An 18,494-nucleotide genomic window follows, 5' to 3' on the forward strand; every position below is an offset into this window, starting at 1 on the left:
TCAAAAGGACCTCTGTATTCACCACCATTGTCTGATCTCACGCACTTCAATTTCCTGCCCGTTTCTCTTTCAACTTTGGCATGGAACTCCTTGAAGGCTTCAAGCGTCTGGTATTTGTGTTTCAGCACATACACAAAAACCTTTCTGGAATGGTCATCAATAAAATTCACAAAGTATAATGCTCCACCATGAGATTTTTCAGTCATGGAGCAAACATCAGTATGCACAATATCAAGAACATTTTCTGCACGATGTGGAGGGAGTGTACGAAATGCAGCCATATGTTGTTTGCCAGCAAAACAATGTGCACAGGGTTTCAAGGATATACCTTTCAACTCAGGGAGGTACTCCATGCGAGCAAGAGCGTGCATGCCCTTCTCACTCATATTCCCAAGCCTCTTGTGCCACAATTCAACCGAAGTGTCTTTTTCAACAATGTTCAACACCTCATTGCACAACTTGGTTTTAGTCACATAGAGATTACCTTGCTTACTTCCTCGAGCCACAATCAAAGAGCCTTTGGTGAGCTTCCACTTTCCTTCACCAAAATAACTAGGATGTTTGATACCATCAAGCTTGCCCACTGACAACAAATTCAGCCTTATGTCGGGAACACATGCCTCACATCATCGAGCACCAATATGCAACATGTGTTTGTTTCAATGCATATAGAGCCCTTGCCAACAATTGCTGACGAACCACTATTTCCCATCCTCACTTGGCCAGCAACACCACTAGTGTAAGATGTGAAATACTCCTTGTGTGATGTGATGTGGAAGGACGCACCTGAATCCACAACCCAACTCATGGCATCATCACGAACAGCACTATAGCAATCTTCATCTTCAATGACTAGATAGTCCTCATCTGTTGCGGTCATGGCTGAACTGCTCTCAGCCTTTTGCTCGGTTTTCTTTATGAGTTTCCCCTATGCAAGCTCTCTTTTGTACTTCTCGCACTCGCTCTTTATGTGTCCCGGATTGCCACAATGAAAGCAAGTAATATCTTTTCTCTATTTTGACTTTGATCTCCCCCTGAATTTGTTTTTGCCTTGCTGAAATCTTGTATTGCTGCGTCCACGGTTCTCATTCTTCCCATGGGTTTCAGCGACATATGCATCAGAAGAAGAGGCATCACCCTTTTCCTTCTTTCGGGCTTCTTCATTCAGCATACTGTTCTTCACATCTCCAAAGTCAGCTTCCCATCCGGAGCTGAATTGCTAAGTGACACAACAAGCGTGTTCCAACTACCAGGCATGGAACTCAGCAGCAACAATGCTTGCACCTCATCCTCAAAGTTGATCTTCATGGCTGAAAGTTGATTTATATGGCATTGGAAGACATTTAAGTGCTCAATCACACTTGTGCCATCTTGGTACTCAAGCTTTGCAAGTCTTTTGATCACCGATGCTTTGTTCATTGATGTCTTCCTCTCATACATAGACTCCAACTTCTGCCACATCTCATAAGCATTTGTGTCATTTGCAACATGGTGGAAAATATTGTGGTTGATGTACAACCGAATCATACCTACTGCCTTTCTGTGCAACACTCTCCATTCTTCTTCCGTGACACCTGTGGGTATCTTGTCTTTCACAATTGGATCATACAAATCCTTGCAATAAAGGATGTCTTCCATCATGGGCTTCCATAATGAGTAATTGGAAGAATCAAGTTTTATCATGCCACTTGTAGTAGCGCTTTCTTCCAAAGCCATTGTGAGCAGCACTTCCAGCAACAATCAATCAACTGGGATTTGCAACCTTCTAAGCAACCAAGGCTCTGATGCCACTCTGATGGGAATTAGCACACAAATGCACTTATGGTTAACTGATAACTGCAGCAGAAACAAGTAATCTCAGCACCACATCATGTACTAATTCAAGGATCGTTGCTTAGCACGGAAGGAAACATAGGCAGCAGCATATATGGAGGCAGAAAATATTACTCAGCAGGCAAGACACTCCTCACCCTAGTGTCTTGTGGTAGGAGTAAGTTTCTGGACAGCACCAAGCATCAACAAAGAGACACCAGATTTTTACGTGGAAAACCCCTCAACTTGAGGGGGAAAACCACGGGCCGAAGCCACCCAAATCTTCTTCCACTATTATCAAATGTGGGATACAATAAGTTCTTCTCTAGAAAGCACTAGAGGATCTCATACATCAAGATTTCTGAATCTTGGATGAACACAACAAGATTTGGGGTTCAAGAACTAGCGATTGGAACAATCTCACCAAAGATGGTGAAACCGAAGCTTGAAGGAGACAAGGTAGTGGATCTGGACCATCACAACCTTGGGGAGGAGCTCCCTTGCTTCTTCCTTCAATCTTCCTCTTCTTCCATTACTCTCTTGGTTTTCTCACTTCTTCTTTCTTGGAGGATGAACTGATTTTCATCACTCTTGGTGGTGGCTACTGGATGGAGGGTAAAGCATCCCCATCCACTCATGTGCAAAGTCCAAAATGACCCTAGGTCATAACCCTAATGGGTAGTGGGCTCATGCACCTCTTTGGGCTGCCTAAAAGGCCTCAAATGGTCATCTCCTTACAGCCCACATGAGCAGGATATCCCAACAGGTTGTTGCTATAGAGATGCAAGATTTTGAGCCTGGTTGGCTTGCTGAGCCGTTACGGGATATGGCCGACGAGGGTGTTGTTGTAGAGTCGTCGCAGGTCGACGAGGCCGGAGAGGTCACCGAGCTGCGGCGGGATGGAGCTGTTGAATCCATTGTCGCCAAGGTCGAGCTTGACGAGGGACCGCAGCTGCGAGAGGCTTGCTGGGATGGCGCCAGTGAGGTTGTTGTTGTTGAGGTCGAGCGCGGCCAAGGCCGGTAGCGCCACTGCGTCCAGCGCGTCGAGCGTGCCAGTGAGTCCAACTCCAAATCCCCGGAGCTTGAGCGCCGTGATGCTGCCGGCGGCGTCACAGGCCACGCCGAACCAGGAGGTGCAGACCGGCGTGGCCAGAGTCCAGCTGGATAGCGCGGTTGGGTGGCCGAGGCTGGCCTTCCATGCCAGAAGAGCGTCGGCCTGCGAGGGCGCCGCGGTCACCGCCGGTACGATGACCGCCAGAAGGAGGAGGAGCGCAGTGGTGGCACGAAGGAGGTGCGCGTACGCCGGTGTCGCCATGTCGCTGGCTGAGATGCTGTGCCGGAGTAGAAACGCGCTAGCATAGAGCTGGAGCGAGTGTGGTAAGCGTGGTGCATGTGTTGCATGCACGAGTTGACTTCCACCGTCGTGGTTAAGACTGACCTCGAACCATGGGGATCTCCTTGCCAGCGAGCCTTGGACTTTCGCATTGATACGGAGTACCTTTGAATTTGATTTGGACATGAATTGTCTGGATTTGAGTAATGTGTTAGACTGACATTGCAGAGCAATGATACCCACTGTTCGCGGAAACACGAGTTGAGTTTGTTCTGCTTCTGTCTGCCTTGGTTGAATTCAACCTGGCCGCCGTTGGTGATACATCCGTGTGTGTGCTTCGGCCGCATGTCGGAACCGTTGCGGCCTCGTCCGCCTCTCCACCGCTGGGCTCCCAGGGCCGTAGCGGTCCCGCTGTTGTTCGATCTGGAAAGGCCAGCACCTCATCTGGTTATTCGCTGCTGATAGAGGATGGTGCACCACCAGGCGGGGGAGGGCACCCCCAATCAGATGGTGATAGTCATGGAGAAGGAGCAGATTTGCGAGGGGAACGCTGCACTCCCTGTCCAGCCAGTGTTCAGTTTGACCCCGGCGGCTCCTCCAGGAATCCTAGTTCTATATGGCCGCCACCGTCGCACAGGCCAACGGCTGCATCAGTGATCCTGAGCATTGGTGGGGGTGAAAAAGGGGCATCCGGTGAGGACGCTACCCACCCGAAGCCAGCCGACATGGGAGCTAAAAGACATGCGGCCGCGAGTCCAGTGATGCAAGCGGCACAATTGCCTCGAACAGAGCTACCGGGGAACCAGACGAGCAACCTAAATATTTTGAGTTGGAACTGCCGAGGAGGAGGGAATGCTCGGACTGCTCGTGATCTTGTGAGCTTGGTGCAAAGTTATTCTCCTAGTATTGTTTTCCTTTGTGAAACTAGGCAGTCGAAGGAAAGAATGAAAAGATATAGATCTCGCCTAGGGTTAAGTGGCTTTGAAGCAGTTGATAGTGTTGGTCTTAGTGGAGGTCTTGCTCTCTATTGGCATGAGTCGTTGAATCTCGATGTGAAATCTATGAACGAAAGGCATATCGATGCTTATGTGAGTGGCGCGGCAGGAGAGCCCCCTTGGAGGCTTACATGCGTCTACGGCGAGCCCCAAACGGAGGACCGACACCGCATGTGGTCGCTTCTCCGGGACCTACACCACCAAGTTGACATGCCATGGGCAGTGATTGGAGATTTCAATGAGGCCATGTGGGGTTTCGAACATTTTTCTGAGACTCCCCGATCGGCAGGTCAGATGATTGATTTTCGGGATGTTTTGGAATTATGTGGCCTCGGTGATCTTGGTTTTTCAGGTCTTCCATATACTTATGATAACCGGCGGTCTGGCTGAGCGAACGCCAAAGTATGGCTTGACCGTGCGGTGGCAAATAATCTATGGCGGGACATGTTTCTAGAGGCGGGTGTCAAGCACCTTGTTGCTCCCTCGTCGGACCATGCTCCGATCCTCTTGAGGTGCTTGTCCGAGCCACCAAGAGAGAGTACTGGCAGGAGATGTCGCCACTATGAAGTGGCTTGGGAGCGCGACCCGATGCTGCCCGAGGTAATCATGCAAGCCTGGACTTTAGCCGGTGCCATGGGCAACCTTGGTGACGTGGTTGCGGCCCTGGGTGATCTCATGCAAGCGCTTCATGGGTGGAGTACAAAGCAATTTGGTAATGTGGTGAAGGAAATAAATAAATCCCGTACTCGTCTCGAGGAACTAATGGCTATGAATGCCGATCAGAGGACCATTAGAGAAGCTGCTGACCGCATGAATGAGCTTCTTTACAGGGAAGAGATGATATGGATGCAGCGCTCTCGGATTGACTGGCTGCGGGAGGGCGACCGGAACACAAAATTCTTCCACCGTAAGGCAGTTTGCGTGCACATAAAAACAGAATTAAATTACTTGTGGGTGATAGTGGTGTGATGCAGGACAGCGCCACTATGGCGGGCATGGTGACGGATTACTTCACAATTCTGTTTACAGCTGATCCGACGCTTAGTGCAGACCATGTTATTGATCTTATCAAAGCTCGCGTTACTGATAACATGAATGTTAGCCTGTGTGCAGATTTTTCTAGTAAGGAGATTGCTGATGTGCTCTTCCAGATAGGCCCTCTCAAAGCACCTGGACCAGATGGTTTTCCAGCGCGTATGTTCCAGAGGAACTGGGCCACAATGAAAGATCAAGTTATTGCTGGTGTAAAAGAGTTTTTCCGGTCGGGGGTGATGCCAGAAGGGGTGAACAATACTGCTATTGTGCTTATCCCAAAAGTTGACAACCCGGTAAAACTTACTGATTTTAGACCTATAAGCTTATGCAATGTTATATATAAGGTGGTGTCCAAGTGCTTGGTTAATAGATTGAGGCCAATCCTTGATGACATTATATCACCAGAGCAAAGCGCCTTTGTACCAGGAAGAATGATAACAGATAATGTACTGATTGCATTTGAGTGCATACATCGTATCCAGCAAGAGAAGGATCCAGCTAAGAGTTTTTGTGCCTATAAGCTGGACCTCTCAAAGGCATATGATCGAGTTGATTGGGTTTTCTTGAAGCGGATGATGCAAAAGTTGTGTTTCGCTGACCGATGGGTGAACTGGATTATGACTTGTGTCACCTCGGTTAGATACACTGTCAAAAGGCAAATGCCAGAACTTGCAAGCTGGGTTAACCAAAAGAATTATTGCGTGGGGTCATACCTTATCTCTGGCAGGAAAGGAAACGATGATAAAAGCAATTGCGCAGGCCATTCCCACCTATATGATGGGGGTGTTTAAGCTGCCTATGTCCATATGTGATGATCTTAATAGGATGGTCCGTAACTTTTGGTGGGGATCATCTAAAGGCAAGCGAAAAACTCATTGGCAGGCGTGGCCAAAAATCCAGAAGCATAAACTTAGTGGTGGTTTGGGATTCCGCGACTTCAGGGTGTTCAACCAAGCTTTGCTAGCACGACAAGCTTGGCGACTTTTGACTAAACCTGACAGTCTTTGTGCACAGGTATTAAAAGCTCGATATTATCCGGAGGGGCGACTGGAGGACACGGTCTTCTCAGGAAACGCTTCGGTAACATGGAAAGCGATCCAATATGGATTAGAGCTCCTGAAAAAGGGGTTGATTTGGCGGGTGGGCAGTGGTACGCAAATCCGCATCTGGAGGGACCGGTGGTTGCCCCGGGAGCCGTCGGGTCAGCTCATTACGCCCCAAGGGACTTGCCGGTTACGTCGTGTCGCGGACCTGATGGATGCCAATGGAGCATGGCGGCTGGACCTCCTTCAACAACACTTCCTGCCGGTCGACGTCGACGCCATCACGCGCATCATGACGTCCCCACGTGTCCCTGACGATGTCATTGCCTGGGCCCCAGAGAAATCCGGTGTCTTCTCAGTCTGGTCAGCATATCGCTTTGCCATGGACGAGCGCGAGCGTCCATCGGCAAGCGCCTCGAGCAGGGCACCAGATGGTCGTCGCGCCATCTGGAAGACTATATGGGGGTGCCCTTCTCCCCCTAAGGTACGCGTGTTTGCTTGGCGTCTGGTCACAAATTCACTCGTCACTTGGGCTAATAAATTCTCTCGAACTTTGGAACCAAATGATCCGTGCCCTTTGTGTGGTATGGAATGCGAGGATGGATACCATGCTATGTGCAGATGTCCACATGCGAAGGAACTATGGCGAGCCATGGCAACTGATTGGCCTATCCCAGACGTCGAGACGGTGCGCAATACGGGGCCTGAATGGCTGTTCGGCGTACTGGACAAGCTGCCAGAAGTCTCCCGCATGGTGCCGCTGATGATTCTTTGGCGCATATGGCATGTTCGAAATGAGATTACTCATGATAAGGCGCCTCCTCCTACTGAAGCTTCCCGTCGGTTTCTTACTAGCTATATAAATTCGTTGCTCTGCATTCAGCAGTTCCCACAGGACGATCAGGTCAAAGGCAAGATGGTTCTCATGGTGGAGAGTGGACGAGCTGACCCAAAGCTTCAGGGACAGGAAAGTGCAAGTAAGGGAGAAGTGTTGCGCTGGGTGCGTCTGCCTAAGGGCTGGGCAAAGCTTAACACGGACGGAAGTTACCTCGCCTCCGACAGCTCCGCTGGTTGTGGTATGGTTCTCCGGGACTCCAATGGGGAGATCATATTTACAGCATGCAGGCAGGCAGCTCTTTACATGTGATAACGCACTAGAAGCTGAATTGCAAGCATGCAAAGAGGGTCTTGCTTTCGCTCTGCAGCGGACGAATTGCTCTATCCAGCTTGAGATGGACTGTGCAGAAGCGGTAATGATGGTACAAGCAAAGACGCCAGACCGATCAAGGTTAATGACTGTTGTCAAGGAGATCAAGGAGTTAATACAAAATGAAAGGGAGATTGTGATTATGCGCATTAGTAGAACATAAAATAAAGCTAGCCATTGTTTAGCTGCATATGGGCGATGTACACCTCGTACAGCAATTTGGTTGCAAGGGGGTACAGATGATGTTATCAGGCTTTGTAAGGATGATGCACCAATTTAAGTAATACAATCCCCTTTCCCCAGAAAAAAAAAGAATCTAATTAGGGTTCGATGCATAAGATGGCTCTCAAAGGCTTTTTTTCAAGAAACTTACTAGTACGTATATATTTCTTTACAGAGGGAGTACGGATTTTGTTGAGCAAGTTTGAGTGTCGGAAGATATTACCCCCTCCTTTCCAAAATACCAATATATAAAGCACACTACTTTTCTGGTCTTCATCGCACATCTTTGACTATGATTTTTTAATTATCATATGCCTACAAAATTACTGTAAAAGCATGTGAAATAAAATTGATTTGTAAGACGAATACAATGATATCATTTATGCATATTCAATCCATTAATGGTTAAATTCGTGCACCAAGGCCGTGTAAATTCAAGCGCACCTTACATTTTGGAAAGGAGGTTCAATACTTATTGAAACAACTGAATGCCTACGGGGAAAAGGTTCTTCTCATCCGTCTATAGAAATAGTTTCATCCCCGTCGTGTGCCTCGCCTTTCATTACTAACTATTTCAACTGAATGGATCTGAATTTTCTTTTACTATTTCAACCGAATGCTACCGCTCGTCTCTGCCTAGGTCGTCGTCGGTGACGCTCCACCCCCACACCGAGCTGCGGTCGCCGGCTCCTGCAACTTGCGCCTTCCCCTGTTGCGGCAGCTCCACCCGTCTATGGTTCCAGCAAAATTGTCGCACGGTTGCAGCACGGCGCCGCTTCCTTCATTGCCGCCACCTACGTTGCATGTTTGTGATTGCCAGTTCCAGCAAAGTTGCAGCACGGCGTTACTGCCTTCAGCACCATCGCCCGCCGTTGCAGTTTTGTGCATGCCGGTTCTAGCAAATCACCCACGGATGCAGCACGGAGTTGCTGCCCCTCAACACAGTCGCTCGTGATTGCAGCTTGGTGGTTGCTGGTCCCAGCTCCGCCCGTCTACGATTCCGGCATTGTCTCCAATGGTTTGTAGCATGGCGTCGTTTGTCTGCGACGTCGACGCTGCACGGGCTGCAAATTGCCGGTCCGAGCTTACCGATGAGTCGATTCCAACCCCGTGTATTGCTTGTTGCAACACCATGCTCGTCGGTCACAACACTAAGGTTTGTCGTCGTTGTCGTGGGCACTTCAAGCATGACAAATGCCCCTCTGCGCTTTAGGGGAGAGGTCATACGAGGCTTGACCTCGGCTTGCAGCATCCCTCGTAGTCCTTTGTGGTTGTGATGCGTGCCACCCACGACAGGTATGGCGGGAGATATTGGCTTGGATTTGACGGCGGCCATCTTCGATGAGGCGTTGGACGGTGGAAGACCCATGAGAGAGGTGGGGAGGGAGGGAGAGAGAGTGTGTGTTTGTGCATCCCTCCATCCACCATGGTCGCCCCCTCACCTGAGAAGTCAATCTTATTTCTCACAACTTCAATCAGAGGATTTTTTTATTCTCTCCTATCAGTAGGTTTCAAAGGGCTCAAAGTTGCGCCATCAAGATCACACTTCCGTTCCAAGTCCGCTTCCTCGGATGCACACTTTCTGGGCCTAGCTTTTGTCCGGACTCCCCTTGCCCTTCCTCTGTTATGTCATCCACCCTTATTGTCTTGAATAGGGGCCGACCTCACGATGACGGGGGTATAGGACACAACCCTCCTTGGGGCGATCAGCAAGCTCTTGCCCCACTACTTGTCTTTCACCTGCCAGACTCCATTGCCACACTCCTCAAAACCATGATCCATCAAACCCCAAACCTCGTAGAAAAAGGGAATTTTCACATAGTTAACCAGCAACATGCGGCGTCCTTCTCCTTCAACTGTCAAGGGAGAAAATTGGGTCAAAGGCTTTGCAACAAGCACATAAGCACGGACGCACACATAGTTTCCCTCGTAGTACAACAACAGGGATAACTGCACCTCCCTTACCCCACCAATTCGACGAGCCATTTTACTCACCACCTATTCCTGACGATAAAATTAGGAACTTTATTAATCTGTGCCGCAACATAGATTCCGTCCATCGTATTGTTCGTTGGATTAGTTTTACCATTGTAGCCCCCCCAATCAGTCCATAGCCATAGAAAATCCACGGCCCCCCATGGACAACCTTCTTTCAGTCGTGCAAGCAAAATATCTAGAACACAAACAAACTCTTTCCTGCTTCTCTGGACTTTGGGATATGGGACAAGCTCCACATGAATTTCATCTGCTGAAACATCGCAGTAGTTGCATTACACTGGCGATCGGTATTCAACCTTCCACCGCTAGCCAACACTTTTTCGCCTTCATATGTTCCACCTCCGCTTTCCCCAAGATCACATCATCTAATTCGTCATCCCGAAGGTCCATATGCTTGAGCATCTCCTCTAGGTTATCCTTTGTCCAAGGACCTGCGCCAGGCGAGGATTCATGCGCATCCACCTTGGTTTAACCGAAGAGATCCAGCGATGAAAACTCCCACCGGACAGCGCCCCGCGAGATTAAGGTTTAAACCCTCGGCATAGATCAGGATCGCCATCGAAGAGTACAATAAACCCTAATAGGAAAGGTACACTAGAATCGAGAATGCCATCACATCTGAATACTTAGAATCCTTTTGGTAGGTGGCCAAATAAACTCGGACATGATGAACATTTATTGGGATTCATTTTATTTTTAGGGAACAAACTTTGGATGATTGGATTTTGATTTACAAAGAGGGGAAAGGTCAAATCAATGGATGGAAGGTGGTACCCGGACCGGGAGGTAGACGACGTGGCCGATCGATGACATCGACGCCCCGCTCCACTCGCCTGGCACCCTTCCAATCCGTCTCCTCCTCCCCCTCCCCTGCCGCGACTCCTGTCGCCTTCACTCCCCGCCGCTCCAACTCGCACCCCGCTGCCCGCCTCCGCCTCCGCTGCTGCTGCTCCACCGGCGATTCAGCGGCGATGGTGAAGGCCATCAGGGTCCACGAGCTCGGCGGCCCCGAGGCAAGCACAAACCAGAGCCATCTCCTTTTTTTCTCTGGGCAGGGGCAGGGGTGGGTTCTGTCCTCTAATCGATGTGATTTCCGATGCGCAGGCGCTGCGGTGGGAGGAGGTGGAGGTGGGCGAGCCCGGGGACGGCGAGATCCGGATCCGGAACACCGCCATCGGCGTCAACTTCATCGACGTCTACTTCCGCAAGGGCGTCTACCCCGCTCCCCTCCCCTTCACCCCCGGTACCGTACCCAACCCAACCCTAATTCCTAAAACAGATTTCCACTAAGTTGATTGATTGATTGATAGTAGCTTGCTGTTTGTTGCTGACGAAACTGAAGAAACCGTATCTATCCTGGGCCAGTTGCCACTCGAACCAACGCTGTCCCACTCACTTACCATTTTACCAGTTGAGTCACCATAGTTTTATCGATCCTCGGTTGGTGTAAATGCTCAGGAGCAGGATTCTCGAGATTAACTGAGTCACATCGAATGGTCCAACTAATTTTATAGCTCAGAATTAGCGCTCAGTTGTGTTATACTGTGACATACAAGTATTAGTACGATATAGCATCAGAGTATTGCTTATATAAGTTTAGTTTATTGCTCAAAATTGCTGCTCACTTTTCTTATCCTGTTTAGACTAGATCGATGATAGCTTGCTGATGAAACTGAAGAAACCATATCTACCCGGGCCTATTGCCACTCAAGCCAAACATTGTCTCACTTACCTAGGTTCAGAGATGTCTCTTAAGTTTGGCCGTTGGCTCTTTTAGATGCTTGGAAGCATGATTCTCTCGAGATCATTGCTCACTGAACATAAGACCAAATGGTCCAATTTATTTTATTGTTCAATCAAGAATTGGTGCTCTCTTGTGTTATCCTGTGACATTTACTATATGGCATCAGACTTCTGTCATTTGGCTTGTGGCTTGTGCTTTGCGCCGTTATTAGTGTTTCTGTTCTATTTTTCTCTAGCTTTATGGTCTGTTCCACCTCCAGGTATGGAAGCTGTTGGTGTGGTGACCGCTGTAGGGCCTGGCCTGACCGGCAGGAAAGTCGGGGATGTTGTCGCGTACGCAGGCAAGCCTATGGGTTCTTATGCTGAAGAGCAGATTATTCCAGCCGATGTTGCTGTTCCTGTCCCACCTTCAGTAAATCACAAGACAGCGGCTGCCATCATGCTCAAGGGGATGACTGTTCATATGCTAGTTCGCCGCATATTTAAGGTACATTCTGTCTTGTTCGTGTTGTGGTGTTGTGTGACATACTAATAAAGTCCTAAAGCTAAGAATTGTGCATAGGTCAATCGGAGCACCTAGATGGATAAAACACACTGTATGTGTCGAGGGGCATGATTACTGTTGATTACGTGTTGCTTGTTGAAGGCCTGATAAGCAATTTAAACTGCTTAAATGCAAGCTATCCATGTATCATATACTAAAGAGATCCACTGTAAGAGTGAACATGGGGTTTTTCCTTATCATGGATTATTGCAAAAATAATTGCCAACCTCTACAGCATATATATGTGGATCTCTGCAACCTGTAATTACTGTGTGTCCATATATTAGATATGCTCAGAGATCAACATCGCTTCATGTTGATTCACTTGATTGCCATGACAGAGACCTTGACTACATTTTGATTGCCGTGCAGGTTGAGACCGGCCATACCGTTCTCGTCCACGCTGCTGCTGGTGGAGTTGGATCACTCCTTTGTCAATGGGCAAACGCCCTTGGTGCCACTGTCATTGGAACTGTTTCAAATGAAGAGAAAGCCTCACATGCACATTTTGATGGATGTCACCATGTGATCATCTACACAAAGGAAGATGTTGCAACCAGAGTCAAGGAGATTACAGGTGGAAAAGGTGTAAATGTGGTCTATGATTCTGTTGGAAAGGACACATACAAGGTAAGATTGCTGTACCAGGCCCTAGTTTGGAAGCTTGATTCACTTGGAATACATATTTTTTGCCCTTCTGATGATACTTTGCGTAGAACTACTGTTTGCTGAACACTCTGAATACTGAGACGACATGAACATAATCTGCTCATGTTGCGATCATCCCAATTCCCACCAGTAAAAGGAACAACTAATATATACTCCCTCCGTTCCTAAATATAAGTCTTTGGAGAGATTCCACTATAGACCACATACGGTGCAAAATGAGTGAATCTAACTCTAAAATGCATCTATATACATCCGTATGTGGTCCATAGTGGAATCTCTACAAAGACTTATATTTAGGAACGGAGGGAGTATTTAGTACCTGTTAATGTGATCTGAGTACTCGTTTCAAAAGAATCAGTTGGTGTTTCTGTAGAAGTGCATGCTCTAGCCAATGCAACCAAAAGACCGATCTGATGGAAGAGACTAGGCAATACATTTATACGTCAACAGTTTCCCTTCACATCGTCATGATTCAATAGCATTCCTGGGCATAATTGGTTGTAACTGCGCCACCTGCATTTTCCTATCTTTCAATAGATACAAGCATGTTATCTGTTGTTTTGTCTGGAGTCAACGGTCTTCCTGTATAGCTTTTGTGTAACCACCTGAAACATCGCCTCTATCTTTCCTTTTCCATTATTCATATTTATGAGTTTACGGATGCATGGTGTCAGTACTGATACGGGTAATGACACCCGATCTGTTCATGTGTGCAGGCATCCTTGGAGTGCCTGGCGTCCCGTGGTTTCCTGGTGTCGTTCGGGCAATCCTCGGGCTCGCCTGACCCGATCTCCATGGGCGACCTGGCGGCGAAGTCGCTTTTCCTGACGAGGCCAAGCGTGATGCACTACACAGGCACCCGTGACGAGCTGCTTGAGGCGGCGGGCGAGGTGTTTGCCAACGTGGCCAACGGGGTGCTGCACACCCGCGTGAAGCACACCTACCCGCTGTCCGAGGCGGCCCGCGCCCACGCCGACCTCGAGGCCCGGAAGACCTCAGGCTCCGTACTGCTGATCCCGTAGAACTAAGCACCATCTTCCTTTCCAGTAGGAGAAGAATGAATGAATAAACAGGGACTAGGCGATGTATGGGCTCTGGAATTACGAATGCCTGTGAATATGTTGGCAGGAGTTGGCATCTGAACACCGAATCCTCTGTCAGTCTGTCTCACCTGGTTATGTTGGATTCAGTATGAATGAATGTTTGGTGGTTATGAGTTGAACTGGATTGTGGTCTTGTTGCGCGCATCACTGTCTGTCTAGTATACATGGTGAATGTGATCATCTCATGTCATGTGTTGATTGGCTGTGAGGAGAGATGGACAGGTGTCAATGTTTTTGCAGTACAAGTTGACCTTTTTTTTGGCCTGTCCCTGTCCCTGTTTAGGTGGAGATAACAGGTAGAGAAAAGTAGGAAATTCAAAAATATTTTTGCAAATATTTTATGTGTGATGATCAGCATTTTATCTACTACCATCTCATTTGTTTGTTCGAAATGATCAGAGGAAAAAGAAGAGGAGTTGTTGGCAAGTCGACTCTTGCAGATATCTTATCTATTTCATTTGTTTGTTTCAAAATTGTTGGAAACATGAAGAAGAAGAGTTGTTCACAAGTCGACTTTGCAATCATTGTTGCAAATAAGTATAAAAACAATCAAAAGAAGAAACACAATTGAAAACGTCGGCCTTTTTTCTTCTGTTTAAAACGGAGAAGATGCTAGTTGTTGTTCAAAAAAGATCCAGACAAGGAACGGTCCCAGCAGCGCTGCCTTCTACTCCGCTTCTCCGAGAAACAGAGGAGAGGGAAGAAAGGCTTGATCTTGACCGGCCGGCGTCCATGGCGGCGGCGGCGGCGGCGGGGCAGCAGCGGGTGGTGGTGATGCGGCACGGGGACCGGCTGGACCACGCGGAGCCCATGTGGCCGGCCAACAAGCCGCGGCCGTGGGACCCGCCGCTGACGGACGCGGGCGTCCTCCGGGCCTGGACCGTCGGCAAGCGCATCCGGGCGCAGGCCGCCGCCGACGGCTACGCGCTCCACCGCGTCCTCGTCTCCCCCTTCCACCGCTGCCTCCAGACCGCCGCCCAGGCCGTTGCCGCGCTCTGCGCCGTCCCCGACGACGCCGCGCTCGCCGCCGTCCTCGACTCCAGCGCCAATGTGCCCCTCGACGCCTCCCGCGTCAAGGTCTGTTCTCTTCCTCCTCGCTCCCCTCTCCTCCCTCCATTGCTCTGTGTTGGATTCATTCGCTCATGCTCGCGTTGATATTGGTTGGATCTGCGCCATGTTAACAAACCTGAACTTGAGTTGTTTTTCAGTTAACTGAAACACACCAGACAGGTTTCAGACTTTCAGTTAACTGAACTCAAGTTAAAGTTAAACTGACTGACTGTTTGTACAGATACTCATTATGATATAGGGTAAATCCTAACAACAGTTTAGCTTTCCGATTTGCATCCTTATAGCCGATGAATAGCTGGAGTAAATGACTGTTCCTAACTTCCTATTGCTTAAACCTGAACTGAAGGTTCTTTATGTGCCACACACCTGAACTCACTCAAGTTGATTCTCTGAAAGAAACTTAACTTGTTGGAACAGAGATACTGATTTAGGGTGATTGTAATATTAGTTTAGCTCTACCGTCCTGCCACCGTGGTCGAGTTGCATCGTGGATTTGAGGTTCAACTGTTGTATGCTTAGTGTACTCTCATGCGATTGCTGCTTCTACCCTCACTGCATTTTCTGTTGCAGATTGGTTAAACTAGTGCGGAGACTGAACTCTCAAGTTTGCTGTTCCTGCAGTCAACAGTTATGTACAGTGATAAGGAATCTCTTTGACAATTTCAGGTGTCGATCGAGTATGGACTGTCTGAGATGATGAATGTTGAAGCGATGGGCGCTCTCGTCAGCCAGGTCGCGCCCAGTGTCGAGAAGTGGTTCCCTAACTTGGCAGAACTCGAAGCCGTCTTGCCACCTGGAACCATCGACCATTCTACACAACCTCTCTTCCCGGAGGTCAGCTTGATCCACGAATTGTGATTTCTTTCCTTTTTGCTGTCAACATCCATTTACACAGCCAGTAACCATCTGTTAAGTCACCGTTAATCCCCAGTGTCTGCTTTTCTGCACAGACCGACAAACAGGTTGTCGCAGAAATCCATCACAGATACCTGAAACTGTCATCTTTTTCCAATGCAGGTACCCAAGTGGGGAGAGTCTGTGAGGGGGGCCAGAATCAGATACGCTAGCGTGATCAAGGCTCTCGCCGACAAATATCCTGGCGAGAACTTACTCTTAGTAACACACGGTGAGTTCCAAAGCGTGTTGCCTCTTCTATAGCAAAATAACAGTTGAGATTCAGTATACCACAATCACGCCACCGATCAGGTGTATTCTATTGATCCCATTTTTACAAGCTGAGGTGGTTTGTTGTTTCTGCAGGGGAGGGCGTGGGTTCGTCGGTGGCATGCTTCGGGGCGACGGGCATGGAGGTCTACGAGGTGGAGTACTGCGCATACGCCGTGCTCGAGAAGCAGCCTCTTCAGCCTGGCGGTGAGGGTGATGGCGAGAGTGTGCTCAAGGTGGTGGCGGATCGAAGCGGCCCGACCACGGGCATACACTATCTGGTCACCTGATGAACACAATCAAGCAGCATGATGCCATCGCCATCATCATACCACTCCTCCAGCACTGGACGGTCACGGGGAGCTTTATTAGATTAGTTTTGCAATCCCTATTTGTTTCCACGAGATTTGATGCTTGATATGTCGTTTTTAGAAAATTGTGGTTGGTTCATCCTGGATATTTTTTGTACTACCGATCGTCGTGGTAATAATTCGCTAAACTGCCTTTTTTAGGACAACTTTGCATTCAGTATGAATTTTCCCCCGAAACGAAGGACATAAGATTTAACGCATCCATTAATTAAGCAGGAGATAGTTGTCTGATTCTGATGATTAATTAACAAAGGAAAAACGGACGAAACCGATACAACACGGCCCAAGTCTACCCCCAAGCACCGAAACATACCGCGCGCCCCGCACCGCCTCAAAAAGAAGAAGCCATGACCGCTATGGGAAGAGCAGAGACTCGCCTGTTGCATCACCTGACATGCCGATGACCAACATCGAACGAATGCCACGTCGCCAACACGACTCTCCACAGCGAGAATGCTACTAGTGATCTGTCTTTCTGTTTGTTGATCTGCGTATGACCAAAGCTACATTCTAGAAGGTCCAGCTCGATCATCATCTTTATGCGTATCAATCTAGTCATCTAGATCTAGGGGTATATGGTCACGCGACGATCCACGCATACACAAAGGTGAGAGTGCACCATCATCGGTGGCTATAGCTTTACGTCTGTGTTGTGTACCAAAAATCGAACAGCAACATAAAGACAATGAAATGAAAAGGATGGATCATCTCGTCTTCCCTAAAGAAAATGCAGTGCAATCTCTACTGTCTCGTCAATCGTCGGTCGTACGTCGATGATGTTTCGTGTACCTACTACGTACACGCCCTATGTCAGACCCAATCCATGCCCAAATCCCCTGTTAATTAGTTAACGATGATGTGTACGTCTCATACTGCTGGATACTCCTGCCTTTGTGCTGCTGCCCCAAAGCATGAAAGGGATAAAAGAGAGAGGGATCAGCCAAGCCAGGTGTGTGGGATTGGGTGGTAGTATATGTGTAGAATCTTCCATCCTTGCCTTCTTTTCTTTTGTAGTAGTGATGCACTAGTGCAAAGTAAGTCCTGTCGATCGCAGCTAGCTGGATCGATCTATGCCATGCATGCATATATACAGTTTCTTGACCCGGCCAGCAGCTCCTCACTAAAATGACATGCAGAAAAACCACTAGCAATAACACCGTTTATCCAAAGTGAAATTAGTCGAGGACTAGAGTTGAATTCCACCCCTGCTCAACGCTACATAGCGTGCACGGTAGAAACACATCTTTGTCCCTAGTTACGTGCTTGCGTTCACTTTGTACTTACCCAAGTCAACTCATGCATGGTACTCCCTCCGTTCAAAATATTTGTCTTTTTGAAGATTGCAAATGGACTACCACATACGAATGTATATAGACATATTTTAGAATGTGGATTCACTCATTTTGCTTCGTATGCAGTCATTTGTTGAAATCTTTAGAAAGACAAATATTTAGAAATGGAGGGAGTATGTTCCAGCGATGCATGCTGACATAGCGAATTACACCTCACGAATGTGTGTATCGTCTCGAAAAAGAAAAGGAAAGCAAATGTGTGCAGAGAGAGAGAGAGAGAGAGAGAGAGAGATGCTCAGCTAGGATAAATGAGAATTGTGTTTTCTTTCGGAAGAGGTTATTGCAAACGGAAAGATGAGATATAGCCATATAGGAAGAGTGTGAGTTTTCTTTCTTTTTGGTTATTACATTCACTTCATAATACGGCTCTCAAAGCACCCTCCGATGATTCCTTGGATAGATCAGTTTATGGCAACTTGATGTCTGAGATCAAGGCTTTTTTGAATGATAGGCTTGTTATTCCAGTTAAAGTTCTTCGTCGATAGAACAAAGCTGCAGATAGTTTAGCGAACTTGGTAGAACCGGGAATAATACGGCTTGTTGGCGTGGGAAATCCCCTCCATGTGTTAACACTTTGGAATAATAAACCCTATGATCCCTCGCAAGAAAAAATATCTTCATAAAGGTTTGGTTTCTCATTTCCTCTCGTGTCTGTGGCGGTTAGGACACTTACTCGCTCCAAGCTTTGCCGATGAGCTCGTGGATCCATCTCCCCTATGCTTCGGTTAGTAGTTTACGTCTGGTTTTCTGCAAGCGGAAAGAGAAGATATAGGAAGAGTTTCTGTTTTTTTTTCTTTTGGGTTATTACATTTACATTAACTTTAGTAAAGAT

At 48.0% G+C, this 18,494-nt stretch overlaps 2 protein-coding genes across 2 annotated transcripts; both read left to right on the forward strand.

The window, feature by feature from the left end:
* The first annotated feature begins 10,414 nt into the window (after positions 1–10,414).
* Positions 10,415–13,823, forward strand: LOC125511610 (GroES-like zinc-binding alcohol dehydrogenase family protein). The gene is made up of 5 exons (XM_048677031.2): positions 10,415–10,658; positions 10,750–10,888; positions 11,649–11,875; positions 12,305–12,562; positions 13,318–13,823. Exons 1-5 carry the CDS (start codon positions 10,452–10,454, stop codon positions 13,621–13,623), a joined length of 1,137 nt encoding a protein of 378 aa, XP_048532988.1. The 5' UTR covers positions 10,415–10,451; the 3' UTR covers positions 13,624–13,823.
* Positions 13,824–14,317: 494 nt separating this feature from the next.
* LOC125511611 (uncharacterized) lies at positions 14,318–16,456 on the forward strand. The gene is made up of 4 exons (XM_048677032.2): positions 14,318–14,781; positions 15,442–15,609; positions 15,793–15,901; positions 16,036–16,456. Exons 1-4 carry the CDS (start codon positions 14,437–14,439, stop codon positions 16,227–16,229), a joined length of 816 nt encoding a protein of 271 aa, XP_048532989.1. The 5' UTR covers positions 14,318–14,436; the 3' UTR covers positions 16,230–16,456.
* The last annotated feature ends 2,038 nt before the right edge of the window (positions 16,457–18,494 follow it).

Source organism: Triticum urartu, chromosome 5A (assembly GCF_056163025.1).
Source record: "Triticum urartu cultivar PI428250 chromosome 5A, HENAU_Tu73, whole genome shotgun sequence".
NCBI classification, from domain to species: domain Eukaryota; kingdom Viridiplantae; phylum Streptophyta; class Magnoliopsida; order Poales; family Poaceae; genus Triticum; species Triticum urartu.